This window comes from Pan paniscus, chromosome 3 (assembly GCF_029289425.2).
Source record: "Pan paniscus chromosome 3, NHGRI_mPanPan1-v2.0_pri, whole genome shotgun sequence".
Taxonomy (NCBI): Eukaryota; Metazoa; Chordata; class Mammalia; order Primates; family Hominidae; genus Pan; species Pan paniscus.
In genome coordinates, this window is record NC_073252.2 from 151,180,362 (window position 1) to 151,199,883 (window position 19,522).

Below are 19,522 nucleotides of genomic sequence, written 5' to 3' on the forward strand. Positions count from 1 at the left end.
GTAATCCTCCAGCCTTGGCCTCCCAAAGTGCTGGGATTATAGGCATACGCCACTGCACCCAGCCTAGTTTCAATTTTTAATATAAGAAATATCTATAAATATAACCCACATACACGAAAGCTCTTTTGGAGTCCTCAATAATTTTTAAAGATTATAACGGGGTCCTGATATAAAAATGTTTGAGCACCACAGCCCTATACTGTACTGCCTTAGGGCAGTGGATACCCAAAAGCTGGTTTTATGGTTATAGAAGCAGCTTAGAAGTCAGCTCCATTTCTGAGACCTGTCACATAAAAATGTGTCCTTCCTTTTCTCCTGTGAAGCTAGACTTAATAATGCTGACATTCTGGGGTGGCTCTCATTTAATTATGAGAGACTGCAAGGCAAGTGCTTAGTGTAGAGTAAGCCCTCAACCCGTGGCCCAGAACGAGGAACTTTTCTTGTGTCATCCACAGGTGATGGAATTTTACTGCCAGTCCTGTGAGACTGCCATGTGTCGGGAGTGCACGGAGGGGGAGCACGCGGAGCACCCCACAGTTCCACTCAAGGATGTGGTGGAACAGCACAAGGCCTCGCTCCAGGTCCAGCTGGATGCTGTCAACAAAAGGTGGGGGACCCCTCCCCAAACCCCCAACTGGCTGCCTGTACTTGAGGCCTGGCCTCATGGCCTCTTGTGTAGGTACAACAGTAGGTTCATATTTCCCTTGAGATATCAGGCTTTGTGGGTAAATAAGTTCTTTTATCATGGATTTGTTGTCATAAACTAATGAGTGAGGAAGGTTGTCTTCTGCCTGTTGGTAGAACTCCAGCCTCCTTATGAGTGGCATTTTTGTTTTAGTACCTAAGTATGATTACGTGAATTAAAGTACACTCAAATAAACTGCTCTCAGGAGAGTTCTGAAATTCATCCCTGAAACCAGGCTCTCTGAGGAGCCTTCCTTATCTGCTGTTCCTGACACACATACAGGCCATTTTGTTGGCTGTGATTGGCTCCTTTCTGTCTGAGCTCTGCAAAATGGTCTTGAGCAGTGATTGCTAATTTTCCTTGTTTTCCTGCTTCCAAGTTCCTTCTTTGGCATAGACATGAAGGAACAGAGTAGCTGAGTGGTGCATGAAAAAGACCAAAGAGAGGAAATGAGAAGCCAGCAGAAAAGCAGACAAAATACATCTCTCCACTGATAGCTGTAGTGAGAAAAGTGTGGTTGTTCTATAGTAATTCAAAGAACTTGGAAACTTACGAGAAGTTCTCAAGAAAGTAGGTTTGGATAAATGTTTTATGTGGCTAGGGGAAAAGATACAGCTATCTAGAATAGTGGTTCTCAGCCATTCGGCAATGCCTGGAGACATTTTTGGTGTCACAACTGTGTGTTTTGGCAGGGGGTTGGGGAGAGGGAGGCAGGGCGGGGAGAGCTATTGGCATCTGGTAGAGGACAGGCTGCTGTTAAACATCCTACAATGCACCAGATGGCCCCTGCAACAAAGAATTAACCTGGCCAGAATGGCTTTTCAGAGAGCTTCGAGTCTTTATACACTTAATTAATTATTAAAATTGGACAATTGATGGTAGATTGAAATTGACAATTTTGATTGTCTCTGAAGAGACAAAATCTCTTCTCTCTAAGGCAGTAATTATGTCATATCTTATTCTGTTCTCTGGTTATTGTTTTTTTAAAGATGATGAAAGGCATAGAATTTTTTTAAACAAAATGTAGTGTTTAGATAGATTTTGGAATATTTCTGGGTTGAGGTTAAATAACGACCTTTAACAACTGTCCACCAGGCTCCCAGAAATAGATTCTGCTCTTCAGTTCATCTCTGAAATCATTCATCAGTTAACCAACCAAAAGGCCAGCATCGTGGATGACATTCATTCCACCTTTGATGAGCTCCAGAAGACTTTAAATGTGCGCAAGAGTGTGCTGCTTATGGAATTGGAGGTCAACTATGGCCTCAAACACAAAGTAAGACCAGAATCATTACAGATGTCCTGGAAGAGACATGATATCCAAGGGCACTAGCTTATTGTTTCCTAATAGCAACAAGGGGTCCTTAAGTGTCATCGTTGTATAGTAAACTTTAGGTTTCACTGAATGTAATATCCAGCTATTTTTTTCCCCTATTTTCAGCAAAATTCGATGACTCTGTGACTTTAAGTACTAGTTTATAATTTGACAAGAGGCAAGGTTGAATATAATGTAATGCTTTTAGCATTTAGAGTTAAACTGGATTGCTTTCATTCCTCAATTATAAGATGAAATAGTTTCTTAATTGCTCTCTCACCCACACCAACCTGTTAGTCAGCTTCAAAATGAACCCTGACTGCAGCCTTTGTTTAACTCTGCATGTCTGTTCACAAAACAGGGATAAAAAATCTCTGATGTTCAGGTGTGGAGAGTTTTCATTTGTTTACTTCCTGTTCCTTTAGGTGGTGATGGACATGGGGACATGGGGAAAGATACTGAATAATGAATATTTCAGATGTCAGGCATAGCAATTAATTTGCTATGCTCTTGGTAGTGACCTTTCTGTTTTCCCCTCTCCAAAACCCATGAGCCAAGAAATACATGTGTGGAAGAGAGGGCGAGGCGGAAGGGAAACCTCGAAAAGGTACTGGGAATGCAGTTTAGGACTTTGCGTTAGCACTGGGTTCCCTGGGTTGACAAACACCGCTGGCTCAGAGCCACCTGTGTGGGCAGGTGTAGAGTCTCCTTCTCGCCGGGGGAGGGCACTGCCCCGGGCTAGGCCCCGCCCTGTGGGACGAGCTCACCAGGCCTCCGGTTTTCCCGCAGGTCCTCCAGTCGCAGCTGGATACTCTGCTCCAGGGGCAGGAGAGCATTAAGAGCTGCAGCAACTTCACAGCGCAGGCCCTCAACCATGGCACGGAGACCGAGGTCCTACTGGTGAAGAAGCAGATGAGCGAGAAGCTGAACGAGCTGGCCGACCAGGACTTCCCCTTGCACCCGCGGGAGAACGACCAGCTGGATTTCATCGTGGAAACCGAGGGGCTGAAGAAGTCCATCCACAACCTCGGGACGATCTTAACCACCAACGCCGTTGCCTCAGAGACAGTGGCCACGGGCGAGGGGCTGCGGCAGACCATCATCGGGCAGCCCATGTCCGTCACCATCACCACCAAGGACAAAGACGGTGAGCTGTGCAAAACCGGCAACGCCTACCTCACCGCCGAACTGAGCACCCCCGACGGGAGCGTGGCAGACGGGGAGATCCTGGACAACAAGAACGGCACCTATGAGTTTTTGTACACTGTCCAGAAGGAAGGGGACTTTACCCTGTCTCTGAGACTCTATGACCAGCACATCCGAGGCAGCCCGTTTAAGCTGAAAGTGATCCGATCCGCTGATGTGTCTCCCACCACCGAAGGCGTGAAGAGGCGCGTTAAGTCCCCGGGGAGCGGCCACGTCAAGCAGAAAGCTGTGAAAAGACCCGCAAGCATGTACAGCACTGGAAAACGAAAAGAGAATCCCATCGAAGACGATTTGATCTTTCGAGTGGGTAAGGAGAGGGCTTCTGTGCCCGACGCCTGAGCTGGCACTGGTTAAGGGGTAACTGGGCACGTGTCATTGCAAATAGCAACACTGCAGCCCAGAACTCTACCTGCAGGTGTTAGGAGATGTACTGCTATAAAATTTGATATATTTTGTTAGTCGAGCTTATGCAGTCTCCTCCAGAGATGGTATTTCCTTCTCCTCCGCCTCTAGTCTCCTCCCTACTCCCTCCTTTCTCTTCTTCCTCTTCCTTAAGACACAAGTGCTGCATATTCATTGTAGGAAATTACAAGCTGAAAATAAGCAAAAAGAGAAATAGAAAAATCATAGCACCCGTAATCTGAAAATCTTGAAGGAAAAATTGGCAATCCTCCCCCTAACCCCCACCACCAACGCCCCTCTTCCCTGGGAGGGTCTTCTTGTGCCAGAGCTGAGGCTGTACGGTTGGCAGAGCATGTGATGCCTCCCTGTCACTGCTTCTGCATTGCAGGAGGGAGGGGATGTGTGCATTGCAAGTTGCAACCACCTCCAGCTGTGTGTAGCTGGAGAGCAGCCCCAAGGAGAGGAGGAGGGGTGGAAACTTGGAGAAAGAATGGGGTTGAGGCGGGGTTGGGGTGGAAGCAAGAAGGTACCCGATGAGCCAAGAGAGTTAGGAATGCAAATAGCCCTTCCCTCCTCTGATTTATGGTCTCTCTCTTTTTAAACTTTCTATGTTCTCAGTAGAAAGCAACTAAATGTAAACAGCAAAAGGCTTGATGATTCTTAAGGGAGAAAAGTCTGCATTTTAGTTAGCTTCAAAAAGTAGCTCCAGCAGACTTCTCTTCCTCCCTCTTCCATTTAACAATGCAGTATCTCTGAAAGAGTGCTGCACTGTATATTAGCTGGCACATGTAGAAAAACAATTCTATGGTTCAGATAAATTTGGGAAACCTTAGGCTAAATGAAGGAAGTGCACTTTTTTAAATTGCAGAACTTCTTAAAACCTTTAGAATCTGCTGATGTACATTGTAGGTCTCTGAGGCAGGAGAGGGATAGATAACAGGCAGCACATCCAAACTTCCAACCATAGAACTTTTTCCATGGAACGTCTTGGGAAATGAAGGCTCTGTGGAACGTTCTTGGGCAGAGCTGCTCAATGTTAATGCTTCAGGCTGAATCTTCGCAAAGACCATGATATGATATGTAACTTGTCTGTTCAGAGCATGGAAGCCCTCATACATTCACGGCCAGATGTGCGATATGGGTGCAGGGGTTGTTGATTCTCCACCAGAGCAGAGTGGACGAGCTTGGGTGGATGCAGGACTGGGAGGCGCCCAGGTCTGCCACTCCGGTTCAGCCACTTACTTGAGCCTTGGGCAAATCTTTCAGCTTCCCTGTACTTCAACTTCTATGTCCATGAAATGAAAATGCAAAAATATCTGCTTATCAGAACTATTCTAAGTTCCAAGCTGAATGCCTGACATGTAGGAGGAGCTAAATGAATGAGAGCTATTGTTTTTGTACATATAATTGTTAAGGCTTTTAGATTATCCCTACTACCTTTTCTTTTCAAAAAACTTGCTGGCTCCCCACTGATCTCTTGCATTACGAACAAATTCATTTTCCCATTTAAACCTCCATCCCCCACACCTCCCACCAAGTGACCCCAGTCTACTCCCCTAGGCCATGTGCAGTGAAAGACTCAGAACTGGAATTGGGCAGATCTGGGTTGGAATCTTGATTCTTCTCACCAGCTGGGCAACTGGCTTACTTACCCGTTTTGAACAGTGTTTTCTCCTCTGTAAAACAAAGGGAATGAAATATTACCTAAATCTTAAGGTTGCTGTTGGGGGTGAAATGAGAGAATTCTTGTAATATGCCTGGCATGTGCCTGTGTACAGCAAGAGCTCAATTAATGGTAGCTAAGATTTTACTCTTATTATTCATCATCGTCATCATCATCATCATCTCTGATACCCGCTTGAGGAAAGAGACATGTCTTTCAGGGGTTTCCTGTGCTCAGACTATATTGGTTTTGAGCCTCCAGATCCCACCCCAGGGACAAGGGGGTATATCTTCTCCCCTCCTACCTACTGAGAAATGCAGCCATAGTGATGTATTGGCACTGCTGGAAAGGTGTTTAAATATGTAAACATTTGTGAAGAACTTAGAACAGTGCCTGGCATGCAGCATGATGTCTGAGTTTATCAATGAAGTAAAGATGCTGTCTTAGTTTGCTAAGGCTGCCATAACAAAATTCCACAGTCTGAGTGACTTAAATGATGGACATTTATTTTCTCATGGTTCTGAAAAACTGGAACTGTTTTAGAGTTAGAAGTCCAAAATCCAGGTGCTGGGAGGGTGGGTTTCCTCTGAGGCCTCTGTCCTTGCAGATGGCCACCTTCTTGCCTCTTTGTCCTCACATAGTCATCCCTTTGTGGCTCAGCCCCTACTGTCTCTTCCTCTTCTTATAAGAACACCAATCATACTGAATTAGGGCCCCGCTTTAACAGCCTCATTTTAATTTGATCACCCCTTCAAAGACCTAATCTCCAAATGTGTATATATTCATGGTGTACAACATGATGTTTTGATATATGTATACCTTATTGAATGGCTAAATCAGGCTAACATATGCCTTACCTCACATATTTATCATTTTTTTTATAGAGAACACTTACAATCCACTCTTTCAGCAACTTTCAAGTGTATGTAATATATTTCTTTTCTTGTTATTGAAGCAGGGCCTTGCTCTGTTGGCCAGGCTGGAGTATAGTAGCGTGATCATGGCTCATTGTAGCCTCTACCTCCTGGGCTCAGGTGATCCTCCCACCTCAGCCTCCCAAGTAGCAGGGACCACAGCTGCATGTCACCAAGCCCAGCTAATTTTTGTTTTTGTTTTTTTTAGGGGTTGGGTCTCGCCATGTTGCCCAGGCTAGTCTCAAACTCCTGGGTTCAAACAATCTCCCCATCTCAGCCTCCCAAAGTGCTGGGATTACCAGCGTGAGCCACCATGCCTCGCCATAATATATTAACTACAATCACCATGATTTACAATAGTTCTCTTGAACTTATCCCTCTTATTTACCTAAATTTTTCTGTCTTTTTATCAACATCTCTCCAGTCCTTTTACCCCCACCCTCCCCAGCCTCTGGTATCCACCATTTTACTGTCTGTTGCTATGAATTCAACATTTTTAGACTCCTCATATAAGTGAGATCATGTATTATTTGTCTTTCTGTGCCTGGCATAATGTCCTCCAGGTTCACCCATATTGTCACAAATGACAGGATTTCCTCAATTTTTGAAGCTGAATAGTATTCCATTGTGTGTGTATATATATATATACACACACAGTGAAAGACTGTGTATATATATACCACATTTTCTTTATTCATTTGTTGATGGACACTTAGGTTGATTCCATATCTTGGCTATTGTGAACAGTGCTGCAGTGAAACATGAGGATGCAGATATCTCTTTGACATCCTGACTTCAGTTTCTTTAGATATGTTAGATACAGTGAGTTCTAGATTTCTTTTCAAAGAATCAGTATGTCAGTATGTTCAGTTCTTTGTCCTCCATTTTAAAGTTTAACTTCCTTGTAGTTTCAGTAAACAACTTTTTCCATCAGTTTTAATCGGTAGTTCACATTTGTTCCCCTGGTCACCTGCTCCGTCCTGACTCATCCCGATCACCTGCTTTGACCCGAGTCACCCCTGGTCACCTGCTCTGACCTAAGTCACCTTTAGTTACCTGTTCCTAACCGTCCTTCCCGCCGAACTACTCACCCCACCACTCTGGCTCATACCTGTACTCTTTTTAAAATAGCCAGTTGGAATTAGCTTAGACTGTGTGGTCCAACCCTAGCCAATAGGCGAACAACACAGCAGTAGGAGCTACCTGCGTCAGGAATAAGAACCCCTTCCCTCCCTTGTCAGGTGTGCTCTCACCATTACTCCGTTTGCAAGTCACACCCTTCTATAGAAGTAAAAATTGCCTTGCTGAGAAAATTAAATTTATGTTTGAGTGCTATTTCTTTGCGGCACCGAAAATTTGTTTCTAACAGATATATACCCAGTACTGGGATTGCTGGTTCATATGATAATTGTATTTTTAATTTTTTGAAGAACTTCTATACTGTTTTCCATAATGGCTGTACTAATTTACATTCCCACCAACCTGTGCCAGGGTTCACTGTCTCCACATCTCTGCCAACACTTGATATCTTTTGTCTTTTTTTTGAGACAGAGTCTTGCTCTGTTTCCCCAGGCTGGAGTACAATGGCGAGGTCATGGTTCACTGCAGCCTTAACCTCCAGATCTTCCCACTTCAGCCTCTCAAGCAGCTGGGACCACAGACATGTGCCGCCATAACTGACTAATTTTTTCTTTTGTGTTTTTGGTAATAGCCATTCTAACAGGTATGAGGTATTATCTCATTGTGGTTTTAATTTTCATATCCGTGATGATTAGTGATGTTCAACATTTTTTTTTTTTTGAGACAGATTCTTACTCTGTCGCCAGGCTGGTGTGCAGTGGCGTGATCTCAGCTTACTGTAACCTCCGCCTCCCAGTTTTAAGCTTCCCAAGTAGCTGAGACTACAGGCACGCACTAGCACACCCAGCTAATTTTTGTATTTTTAGTAGAGACAGGGTTTCACCATGTTGGCCAGGATGGTCTTGATCTCTTGACCTTGTGATCCACCCACCTCGGCCTCCCAAAGTGCTGAGATTACATTTTTTATATACTGGTTGGCCATTTGTATGTCTTCTTTTGATAAATGTCTATTCAGGTTCTTTGCCTTTCTTTTTTTAATTTTATTTTTATTTTAAAAATAGACATGGGGGCCGGGCACAGTGGATGATGCCTTTAATCCCAGCACCTTGGGAGGTCCAGGTGGGCGGATCACCTGAGGGCAGGAGTTCGAGACTAGCCTAGCCAACATGATGAAACCTCATCTCTACTGAAAATATAAAAATTAGCCAGGTGTGGTGGAAAATGCCTGTAGTCCCAGCTACTCGGGAGGCTGAGGCAGGAGAATCGCTTGAACCCAGGAGGCAGAGGCTGCAGTGAGCCAAGATCGCGCCACTGCATTCCAGCCTGAGTGACAGAGCGAGACTCTATCTCAAAAAAAAAAAAATAGACATGGGGTCTCACCTTGTTGCCCAGGCTGAATACAAACTCTGGGCTCAATAGGCTCAAGTGGTTCTCCCATCTCAACCTCTGGAGTAGCTGGAACTATAGGTATGCACACCACACCCAGCCAACCTTTGCCTATTTTAAAATCAGGCTATTTTTTTCATTCTATTGAGTTGTTTGAATTTCTTGTGTATTTTAGATATTAACCTCTTATCAAGATGTAATATTCTCCCATTCTGTAGGTTGTCTCTTCACTCTGGTGATCCTTTGCTGTACAGCTTTTTAGTTTGATGTAATTCCATGTATCCATTTTTGCTTTTGTTGCCTGTGCTTTCGCATTCATATTCAAAAAATCGTTGCCCAGAACAGTGTCATGGAGCTTTTTCCCTATGTTTTCTGCTAGTGGTTTTACAGTTCCAGGTGTTATGTTTAAGTCTTTAATCCAGTTTGAGTTGATTTTTGTATATGGTGTGAGATGAAAGTCTGATTTCATTGTTCTGCATGTAGACATGCAGTTTTCCTAGCACCATTTATTGAAGAGACTGATCTTTCCTCATTGTGTGCTGTTGGCATCTTTGTTGAAAATCAACTATAAATGTATGGATTTATTTCTGAGCTCTCTATTCTGTACCAGTGGTCTATGTTTTTAAGCCAGTACCATGCTGTTTTAATTACTATAGCTTTGAAGTCAATTTTGAAATAAGATGGTGTGATGCCACCAGCTTTGTTCTTTTGGCTTAACATTGCTTTGGCTATTTGGGAGGTTTTGTGACTCCATATGAATTTTAGGATTGCTTTTTCTATTTCTGTGAAAAAATGTCATTGATATTTTGATAGCAGTTGCATTTTAGATCACTTAGGGGTATGGGCATTTTATTAATATTCTTCCAATCTATGAACTTGAGCCATCTTTTTATTTATTTATGTTGTCTTCGGTTTTTTTCATCAATGTCTTATAGTTTTCTGTGTACAGATCTTTTACCTCCTTGGTTAAATTCATCCCTACATTGTTGTTGTTGTTAGTTTTTTTCTTTTTCTTGCATTCGTCTTTAACTTTACATTCAAATCCAGTATCTAGTCAAAAGACAACACTCACTATGCAATAATATATCTCAAAAAACATTTCTAGGGCACCTAGTGCCTGCCAGGCGTTATTCTAGGTGATGGGAATATAGAGATGAAGGAAATGACATCTCTGTCACCCTCTTCAGCTGACAGTTTGGGATGATAGATGTATGAGCAACTAACAGCATGAGATAGGTGATGGTAAGCTGTAGAAATGGGAAGGAATTTAAACTGGGACTTTAATGATGGGTAGGACTTACCCAGGTTGGCAGGCAGAATTGGTATCCCAGGCAAAGGGACCAGTGTGAAGAAGTACAGAAAGGTGAAGAGGAGAGGACATGATTGTTATTTTGGAGACACATCCCATATAGTGTGAAAAGGTCAAAGGGATTAAAAGTAATGAGGTTGGACAAATCAGCAGTGGAGGCTACTTGAACTCCCTCTGTGCTCTCACACACCTTTGTGCATGAATTCTTTTCCCAATTTTATCTTCCCTCAAAAACCACCTTCTCTTTCAAAATACACTTTGATTATTGTTACTTATGCCTGGGTCTTATTACCCAAGATGGTAAATTCCTTAAGGTCAAGGATGGTGTCTTTAATCATTTATAATTCCCAAAAAATACCCAGAAGAATGATTTGCATAAGTACTTTGCCCATTTGAATAGGATAAGTTGTGAACTACCTCATGATTTAACTTCCCTCTCACCACCGTCATGCTCGTTTGGAGGCCCAGGAACACACAGATCAGGTGACAATGCATTCAGCTGCAGGGGTAATCATTCATATTCACACGCATGGGACTATGCTAGGCAATATCAAACAGCACTGGCCTAAGAACTTGGCTTTTCAACATCCGTACCTTTGACTACAAATCAGTAGAGTTTATGTTATCATTAAAAGATTCAACTTTTGGCTGGACGCCGTGGCTTATGCCTGTAATCCTGGCACTTTGGGAGGCTGTGGCGGGCGGACCACCTGAGGTCAGCAGTTTGAGACCAGCTTGGCCAACATGGTGAAGCCCCGTCTCTACTAAAAAAAAAAAAATATAAAAATCAGCCAGGCATGGTGGCACGCACCTGTAATCCCAGCTACCTGGGAGGCTGAGGCAGGAGAATCGCTGGAACCCAGGAGGCGGAGATTGCAGTGAGCCAAGATCTTGCCACTGTACTCCAGCCTGGGTGACAGAGTGAGACTCCATCTCAGAAAAAAAAAAAAAAAAGAGTTCAACTTTCTTCTACAATTATGCCTTTGTGCTGCTAGGTATGTGATAACAGAACATTTATGAATTGAATAATCATTTTGTGCATGTGGTGAAGCCTGCCACATGTAATCCAGAAATCATTCAAAGCCAATCACATACACATGTGAGATGGCAACGGTGATTCTGCTTTTCAGCCGGTAACATACATACTAAGCTTTTTGTAGCATTAATTTTATGCTTAAAGATACATCATTTCATAAAACATGTATTGGTGTTTATACAACAACCCTAAATACATGTATTAATTTTATAGATTCATGACATTCGTCATTTTCTGGGCAATACCTTTATATTTTTTGGGGTAATTTCAACTCAGATTTTCATCTTTGCCCATTCATTATCCAGCCTTCTAGTTGGATGTGACTGCTGTTTGAGCACCTTCTATGTTAGGTCATCCTTATAAAAGACGATGAGATGCTTACTCTGATCTAGAGGAGGCCACAGTTTAGAAGGAGACAGACATGTAAAAGATGGAGTGCCTTCAGTATAAATCAAGGCACAGAAGTCAGGATGGTGGGGGGAGAAGGCTGGCATGTGGAAAGAAGTTAAGGAAGGTTCCTAGAGATGACTTTTTTTTTCTTTCTTTCTTTCTTTTTTTGAGACAGTGTCTTGCTCTGTTGCCCAGGCCGAAGTGCAGTGACATGATCTCAGCTCACTTTAATCTCCACCTCCTGGGTTCAAGTGATTCTCTTGCTTCAGCCTCCCAAGTAGCTGGGGCTACAGGCATGCACCACCACACCTGGCTAATTTTTGTATTTTCAGTAGAGATGGGCTTTTACCATGTTGGCCAGGCTCGTCTTCAACTCCTGGCCTCAAGTGATCTGCCCGCCTTGGCCTCCTAAAGTGCTGGGATTACAGGCGTGAGCCACCATGCCCGGCCCCTTGAGATGACATTTAAATTTAAGCTGGGTTTGAAAGAGAAATAATTTGTCAGATGGAAGGAGGAAAAGAGTGTTTTAGAGGAAGGGAAAGCAGGTACAAAGGCATGAAAGTGAGAAACTGAGTAGTTTGAGGAACTGTAAATGATTCCATTATTTTGGAGCATCAAATGAAATGAGATACAAGCAGAGAGGAGGTTGTTTCCTTGATAAGGAGCTGGGACTTTGTTCTCTGAACCTGTGTTCCTCAAAGTGTTGTCCATAAACCACATGCACGAGAATGCCTTGAGGTGCCTGGTATAATTTAAAATCTCTGAATTCCAAACTGCTCTTACAGAATTAGAATCTCTTGAGATGTACCAAGGATCTGCATTCTGCAAGCTCCAGTGCTACTTATGCACACTAAGGTTTGGAAACCATAGTTATTATACAGGTGGTGAGAAGGCTTTGAATGGTGTAATGTAGTATAGTGACTTACTAAGATATTTACTTTCCAGAGAACCTGGAGGCATTATAGGAGATCTATTGGAAATGTTTCCCAAGGGAGCAGGGAGATGATTAAGAAGCTTTTGCAGTAGTCCACATGAGCTATTATAAGGGCCAGGATTTAGAGTGATGTGATGGAGTAGACAGAAAACAGCATGTTTATAAAATGTTTTGGAAGGAGAGAGAGAAATTTGGTGAACTATTTAAACTCCCAGCCGTTAGACTTGAGTGCTGTAGGGAAGTGATGCAGTAGAGTAGATAGTTAAGGCTGTGAACTCTGAAGCTAGACTGCCCCAACACTGCTACTTTTCTATCTGTGCAATTTTTGGTAAGTTGCTTAGCCTCTCAGTGCCTCGGTTTCCTTTATAAAGTTACAAAGTTTCCTTTGTTTTGAGAATTAAATTAATTAACACCAAAAAAAGCTTGGAACAATGCCTGGAATTAAATAGTGTCCAATACATTTTAGAGAGGCAAAGTAGGTAGTACTAGTTAGCATATTCATAGTTGTAGTCTAGAACTAATAGTTAACATAAATAGAAATATGGTAGATAAAGAGCTTGTCTCAGTCCCTTTTCTGTTGCTATAACAGAATACCTAAGACTGGGTAATTTATAAAGGAAAGAATTGTATTTGGCTCATGGTTCTGGAGGCTGTGAAGTCCAGAGGCATGGTGGCAGCTTCTGGCTAGGGCTTCTGTACTGCATCATAATATGGTGGAAAAGCTGAAGGATAAGTGAGCAAATGCAAAAGAGACCACAAGAACAAGCTCAGCTCCCTTTTAAAACAACTCATTCTTGTGAGAACTCACCCCTCCAAAATGGTATTGATCTATTCATGAGGGCTCTGCCCTCACAACACAATAACCCCTTAAAAGCCTCACCTCTCAACACTACCACTTTGGGAATTAAGGTTCTAATAACAGTAACTTTCTGGGGGGACCCATTCAAACTATAGCAGAGATCAAAAGTTTAATTGCTCATGCCTGTGGGAGCACTTTGGGAGGCTGAGGTGGGCAGATCACGAGGTCAGGAGTTTGAGACCAGCCTGACCAACATGGTGAAACCCCGTCTCTACTAAAAACACAAAAATTAGCCGGGCATGGTGACGGGTGCCTGTAATCCCAGCTACTCAGGAGGCTGGAGAATCGCTCGAACCCGGGAGGTAGAGGTTGCATTGAGCCAAGATCATGCCATTGCACTCCAGCCTGGATGACAGAGCAAGACTCCATCTCAAAAAAAAAAAAGTTTAATTGCTCAGTTTGAATCCCAGCCTGCTATTATTAGCCATATGACTTAGGGGAAATTATTTAACCTCTCTGTGCCTTAGTTTCTTTATCTGTAAAATGGGAATGATATTAATGTATACCACATATGGTGAGTATTAAAATAATGCATGTAAAGGCTTAGAACAGTGCAGGCACATGGTAAGGACTCAATAAATATTGACTGCTATTGTCATTATCATTATTAACCAAGAAAAGGAAGCCAAGATGAAGAGCAGATATGTGTCAGTTTTGATCTTCCAGGTTGAAGTGTATAGTAGGCAGTTTGCAGTATAGGTTTGGAGCTCAGCAAAGAAGTCAGGGCTAGAGACATCAATTTGGAAGCAAAAAGTATAGAGAAGTTACTTTAAATCATTAGCTTCAGTGAAATGTCAAAGATAGGCGTTGTAGTTCAAGAAGGAATAGATGGGGAATGGAAGCAGGAGAAACGAACAGGCATTCTCTGAGCCAGGCAAGAATTGCTACTTACAATTCTTAGTAGATATAATATACTTTCCATTCCCAATAACCCTACAGCATCATATTTGTTATGCTGGAGCCAGGCCATACTGGCTTATTCAGTGACTTCATATTGGTAGCTTGCAATTGGCCTTGATGAAAGCATTTACACTATAGAAATGGGAAATGCTACATATCAGAGCTCCCCTGGCCTCCCAGGCTCCCAGTCCTTGCCCTGCCAAGAGCCATATTACTAGGACAACATATAATTATCCTTACTGTTGAAGAAATGGAAGCTTAGAGAAGTGAAGCCCCTGCCTTTTAAATTGCACAATGATTCCTCTTCATTGAAAATGCCCTTTAACTATTTGGTTTTCCAAAGTTGATATATTTGATGCTTCTAATACTTGAAAACTTAAGTGTATGCCCACTGTGAGTGAGTTATTACATTACTCTAATATTGTATTAGAAAACAACCCTGAATGAGTTTAGAGAAATAGCTTAGAGCATCTGTTGATGATGATTTAAAACACAGGGATTATATTTCCTTGACTGTTAAAGAGTTTGCTGACTAGAAACCATGAGCTGGTTTTATTAGCTATTATACTAAAAAGAGTCATTGAACAAAGGGGAAGTCAGATGATGTGGGAGGGAATGAAAGAATTACAGGTGAATAGTCTCAAATTATTTAATTCATTATACACCATACCTTAATGAGTCGATGAGAAGTTGAATGAAACACTCGTTTTACTCTAGAACAGTGTAATTTAAAATGGATGTGTAAAATCGCTTAGCATGAATTCAGAGACTTTACAGGAAAAAAAAATATTTTTTTTACTTGTTTCTAAAGTACAAATTCAGTTTATTAATCCATTTATGACACAGTACACAGGAGGCAAAGTGTTTCACATCATAGACTTCACTTCCAACTCCTTGGAATGTTCATTTCTTTGGCTTACAGGAGAGACTAGACAGGAAAGCCAGGCAATGCTTAGGCAACTAAAATGAGGTTGGGGGCAATGCTAACGTCATCCTCACAGGAACAGCCACAGGGACTGCTAGTCACAAGCTGGTTTTCTAGACCTGTTAGCTGGAAGCATGGGGAGCACCATTTCTGGACGCTCATGCTGTGTCGGGCTTCAGCTATCTCCACCACACAGGTACAGCACCCTTAGTGTCTTGCTGGATGTAATAGTACAGGGACTTGCAATACTTTCTCTTGAATTCAGACCTAATTTTCAACATGTCCACTTCATTGTGGGAGACCATGATTCTGATCAGGACCTTATCTTGAGTCCCCTTGCCCGTTATGGAGTCGTACAGCCGGTCAGCAAAATACAGGGGCTTGTTCTGAATACACTGGACCAGGTTCAGGAAAGCATTTTCCAGGTCTCCTTTAACCTCTTTCTTGATGCTCTCCAACATGTCATAAGGACTGTAGCTCTTGTACCTATCAAATACTTTCTGGAAGTGGGACATGCTCCGCTCGGTCATGACGCTGATCCACTTGGGAACTTCAGTTCCTTTCCTCTTCACCCCAGCGTCATAGAGATCCCGGGCATCTTGGTCAATCAGTTCATAATCAATGACAGAGCCATCCTCTGCTCTTCTACCCTTTGCCAGGGCAACCATCAGCTTGCAGAAGTCACCAGATGTGTCCGAAATAATGTCCTTCTCCAGATCAGTCTTGTACATTTCCTTGTAGACTGTTAATTTCCTGCAGCTCTTGGTTGGTTCTTGAGCAGATGATCTCAATGAGGGAGTCCTTGTTGGTTCCCAGCCCCTTCATGGAAGATTTTAGCTCAGAAGCATCATACTGAGCAGGTGTCTTTAATAGGCCCAAAGCCACTATCTAGGTGGCCAGATAAGGCTGACTTAAGTGCTGATACAAGTTCCTTTTTGGTCCTTCTCTGGTAGATGAAGGCAATATCCTGTCTCTGTGCATTGCTGTGGTTAGTCAAAATGTTGACAGTGGTGATCTCATCCACACCTTTGGTCTTGATGGCCATTTCAATGTTCAAAGCATCCTGCTCAGCATCAAATTTGGTGTAGGCTTTGACTGACCCAAATGCACTTGGGAGTGTAGAGTGTTCACCCTCCAAGCTGAGCTTGCACAGGATTTCATGAACAGCAGATATTTTGAAGGAAGCTGGGCTGGGCACCAAGACCTGAGAGCGTCCCCAGATGCTGAGGTGAAAATATATTATTTTATGCCCCTCTCCCCTGCCCCACCTCTGCAAACTACCACCTTTCCTCCCTAAAATATATGAGGAGGGAGGTCGTGCTAAGTTGGCATCTTAGGTCATTATAGGACCTTCACCCCATCCTTGAGAATCTCATCCTTGGGAACTCTTCTTGCATTTCAAGTGGAAAAAGATGCAACTAATATTGACTAAGTGCTAGGCACTATGCTGTGTTATAGGGTGCAATGGTGTACAGGACAGATGTTGCTCCTGCCCTCAAGCAACTTACAGTGTAGTGAAGGATACAGACAGTTAAATAAAGTATCATGTGTTAAAGGATGGGGTTTCTAAAGGATTTTAAAGAGAAAACATGATTCATGTGAGCCCAAAATGTAATTATCTTCACCACCAAAACCCAGAAGAAGCCATGTGTGTATTGGGGAAAAAAGTGTTATGTAAAGGATCAGGAGAACCAGGTTTTATTCTTCCCCGTCTCTGATGATCTCGGTAATGTGTCTAGCTTCAACTTTCTCATCTATAAAATGGGGATGATAATGTTTGTCCTGCTATCTCATGGGATGGTATGTGAGAAAATGTACATGAAAGTGCTATAAATATAATTGAACATTTTGTTTTCCAGTGATACAATGGGGGTTGTAATTTACTCACTCATTAATAACTTATTCATGCACTTTTTCATCCAGCAAACATTTGTTAAGCACCTACTTGATTGAAGATCCTGTGTTAGATCTTACACTTGGCTCAGTTTCATCTTGTTGCATGATTCCATTCAAAACATCTAGATTTATTTAGCATTAACTTCCTTTTTTTTTTTTTTTTTTTTTTTGAGATGGAGTCTTGCAGGCTGAAGTACAGTGGCATGATCTCAGCCCACTGCAACCACTGCCTCCTGGGTTCAAACAATTCTCCTGCCTCGGCCTCCTGAGTAGCTGGGATTACAGGCATGCGCCACCATGCTCAGCTAATTTTTTGTATTTTTAGTAGTAGGGATGGGGTTTCATTATGTTGGCCAGGCTGGTCTCAAATTCCTGACCTCAAGTGATCCACCCACCTTGGCCTCCCAAAGTGCTGGGATTACAGGTGTAAGCCATTGTGCCCGGCCAGCATTAATTTCATATTAAGTTGGAGTGGGTGGTGAGAGGAAATCTGCATTTATTGATCCCCTATTTCAGTCTAAGCGTTCACCTTATGTAATCTTCCTGGAGGGGTAGGTGGAAGTGACCAGGAAGAATATGGGTGAGAAGCTGTTGAATTAAAAATTCATTTTGTACTTCATAGGCTAGACTTGCATCTGGAAAAACAAAATGATTTAATTATGGAATTATAGAATAATTGTTAAATTGATTATAATTACTTTAAAAATTCTTGTTATTCATTCTACTAGCTAATATGTAACCATCAAATGAAATCTTTTACATTAATGTAGATAGAAAAATATTTTATAAGTATTATATGTGTTTTGTGTTATTTATATTTGTTATGAAAGAACTAGTTTTTATTATATATTTAGAATACTTTAGAGAGAGAGAAGAGACTTTCTACAAATGAAACAGAATTTACTGAAAAGCTTGAAGAGTAAGGCATGATCCCAAATTATTTCTAACTTCTGGAATTGCCTTAAGACACTTTGCAAACACTTGAACATTTCAGCATAATGACAATCTGCTGTAGTGCTGCATCACCATCAAGATATTTCTAGTCTAACTGTTGGTGAAAATAGTCGGCATCAATTGTCTTCCCAAGTATATGCTAGTGGTGTCCTTTTAATCTTCAGGAGTAACACATTGATTCTGCTGTGCTTTCAGGTAGAGTTTAAAAAATAATAATAATCAATAATCTCCAATACGACAAAAGAGGACCGTAAGAATCAGGAGATGTTACCAGGAATCCCAACCAGCCATTCAGAAACCGAGCCATAGAGCTTAAAGAAAAGATTTTTTAAAAACAAGTATTGCAAAATAAAAATGGTAGTGCCTGTTTCGTTTAGCTTCTTTCAAAAATATATAAGCAATGTTAGACAAACAGATATTCCTCTGACCTTGTGATTTAATTTACATGTGGGCAACAGACTTGAGCTCTCCTTAAATTCAAACCAAGAATAAGAGCTGGGCCAACACATTGCCCTTGAGTTCAGCAGAGGTCATGGAACCTCTTTCCAGCAGTGTGGTCTTTTGCAACACAGTCCATTGCTCTTGTGACCTAGTATTAGCAGGTATGGAACATCTCACATTCATTTCAAGCTAAGCATAGAGTCTTCCTTCTCCTTGCTCTGAATGGTCTATTACTATGGAATCCAACTAAATATCTTCCCAAGTTTTAAAATTATACCCCAAAATACAACTATTGCCCATTTCTACTCACACTGAAAAAACGTGTGTTTATTTCTGTAAAGAGCAAAAAGTGTAGTACTTTTTCCTCATATTTTCCCTCCTGCAACATCATGTCCATATTTTCAAAAGGAAAACAGACTCTTTTTGACTAAGACACCTTCTTGACTAGTACTAAAGCACTATTTTCTCTGTTTTTTTTTTCTCTTCCTTTTATCAGCTGCTACTGTCTGCATGGTCTTCTGAGTAGAATAGGCATCATTCTAGCAGGATAGACAAAAGGTTAGAGGAAGGAGAGCAGCAGGCAGTTTTTGTCCCTACCTGGACCACAAAGACAGTAAATCAGTGTTCATCTATTCTGTTCAGGTGCTTTTTAGCCCCTTCTCTCCTGTTTTTCAGTATTTCGTTCCCTTCCTTGTATGCCCTCTAAGCCTGGGTGCACTTTCAATTTTATATAAGCAAGAATCTAGAATAGCCTGGGTTTTATATAGTCACTTCTTTGGTTTATGGTCCAGTCTCAGTTAATTGGTCCTCATTTCCTCATCTTGTTTAATTCCATGCTTGTGTTTATCAATTTTTTTTTTTTTTGTAGAGATGGGTTCTTACTGTGTTGCCCAGGCTGTCTCGAACTCTTGGCCTCAAGCAATCCTCCTGCCTAAGCCTCCCAAAGTGCTGTGATTACAGGCGCGAGCTATGATGCCTGGCCTATAAAATGTTTTTGATAAATGAAGTTTTTATTCTTTTATTTATTTATTTATTATTATTATACTTTAAGTTTTAGGGTACATGTGCACAATGTGCATGTTAGTTACATATGTATACATGTGCATGCTGGTGCGCTGCATCCACTAACTCGTCATCTAGCATTAGGTATATCTCCCAATGCTATCCCTCCCCCCTCCCCCACCCCACAACAGTCCCCAGAGTGTGATGTTCCCCTTCCTGTGTGCA

The 19,522-nt window shown here is 42.0% G+C and overlaps 1 protein-coding gene and 1 pseudogene across 12 annotated transcripts in view; one reads left to right on the top strand and one right to left on the bottom strand.

Moving 5' to 3' along the window:
• TRIM2 (tripartite motif containing 2) overlaps positions 1 to 19,522 on the top strand; it is a 187,194-nt gene that overhangs the window by 140,632 nt on the left and 27,040 nt on the right. For all 12 annotated transcript variants that reach the window (XM_057302194.2, XM_057302191.2, XM_057302192.2 and 9 more), the window contains 3 exons: positions 456 to 607; positions 1,781 to 1,961; positions 2,790 to 3,513. In XM_057302194.2, the coding sequence (XP_057158177.1) occupies positions 456 to 607; positions 1,781 to 1,961; positions 2,790 to 3,513 (1,057 nt within the window). The remainder of the gene's footprint in view (positions 1 to 455; positions 608 to 1,780; positions 1,962 to 2,789; positions 3,514 to 19,522) is intronic.
• Positions 3,537 to 17,971, bottom strand: LOC100992982 (annexin A2-like; annotated as a pseudogene).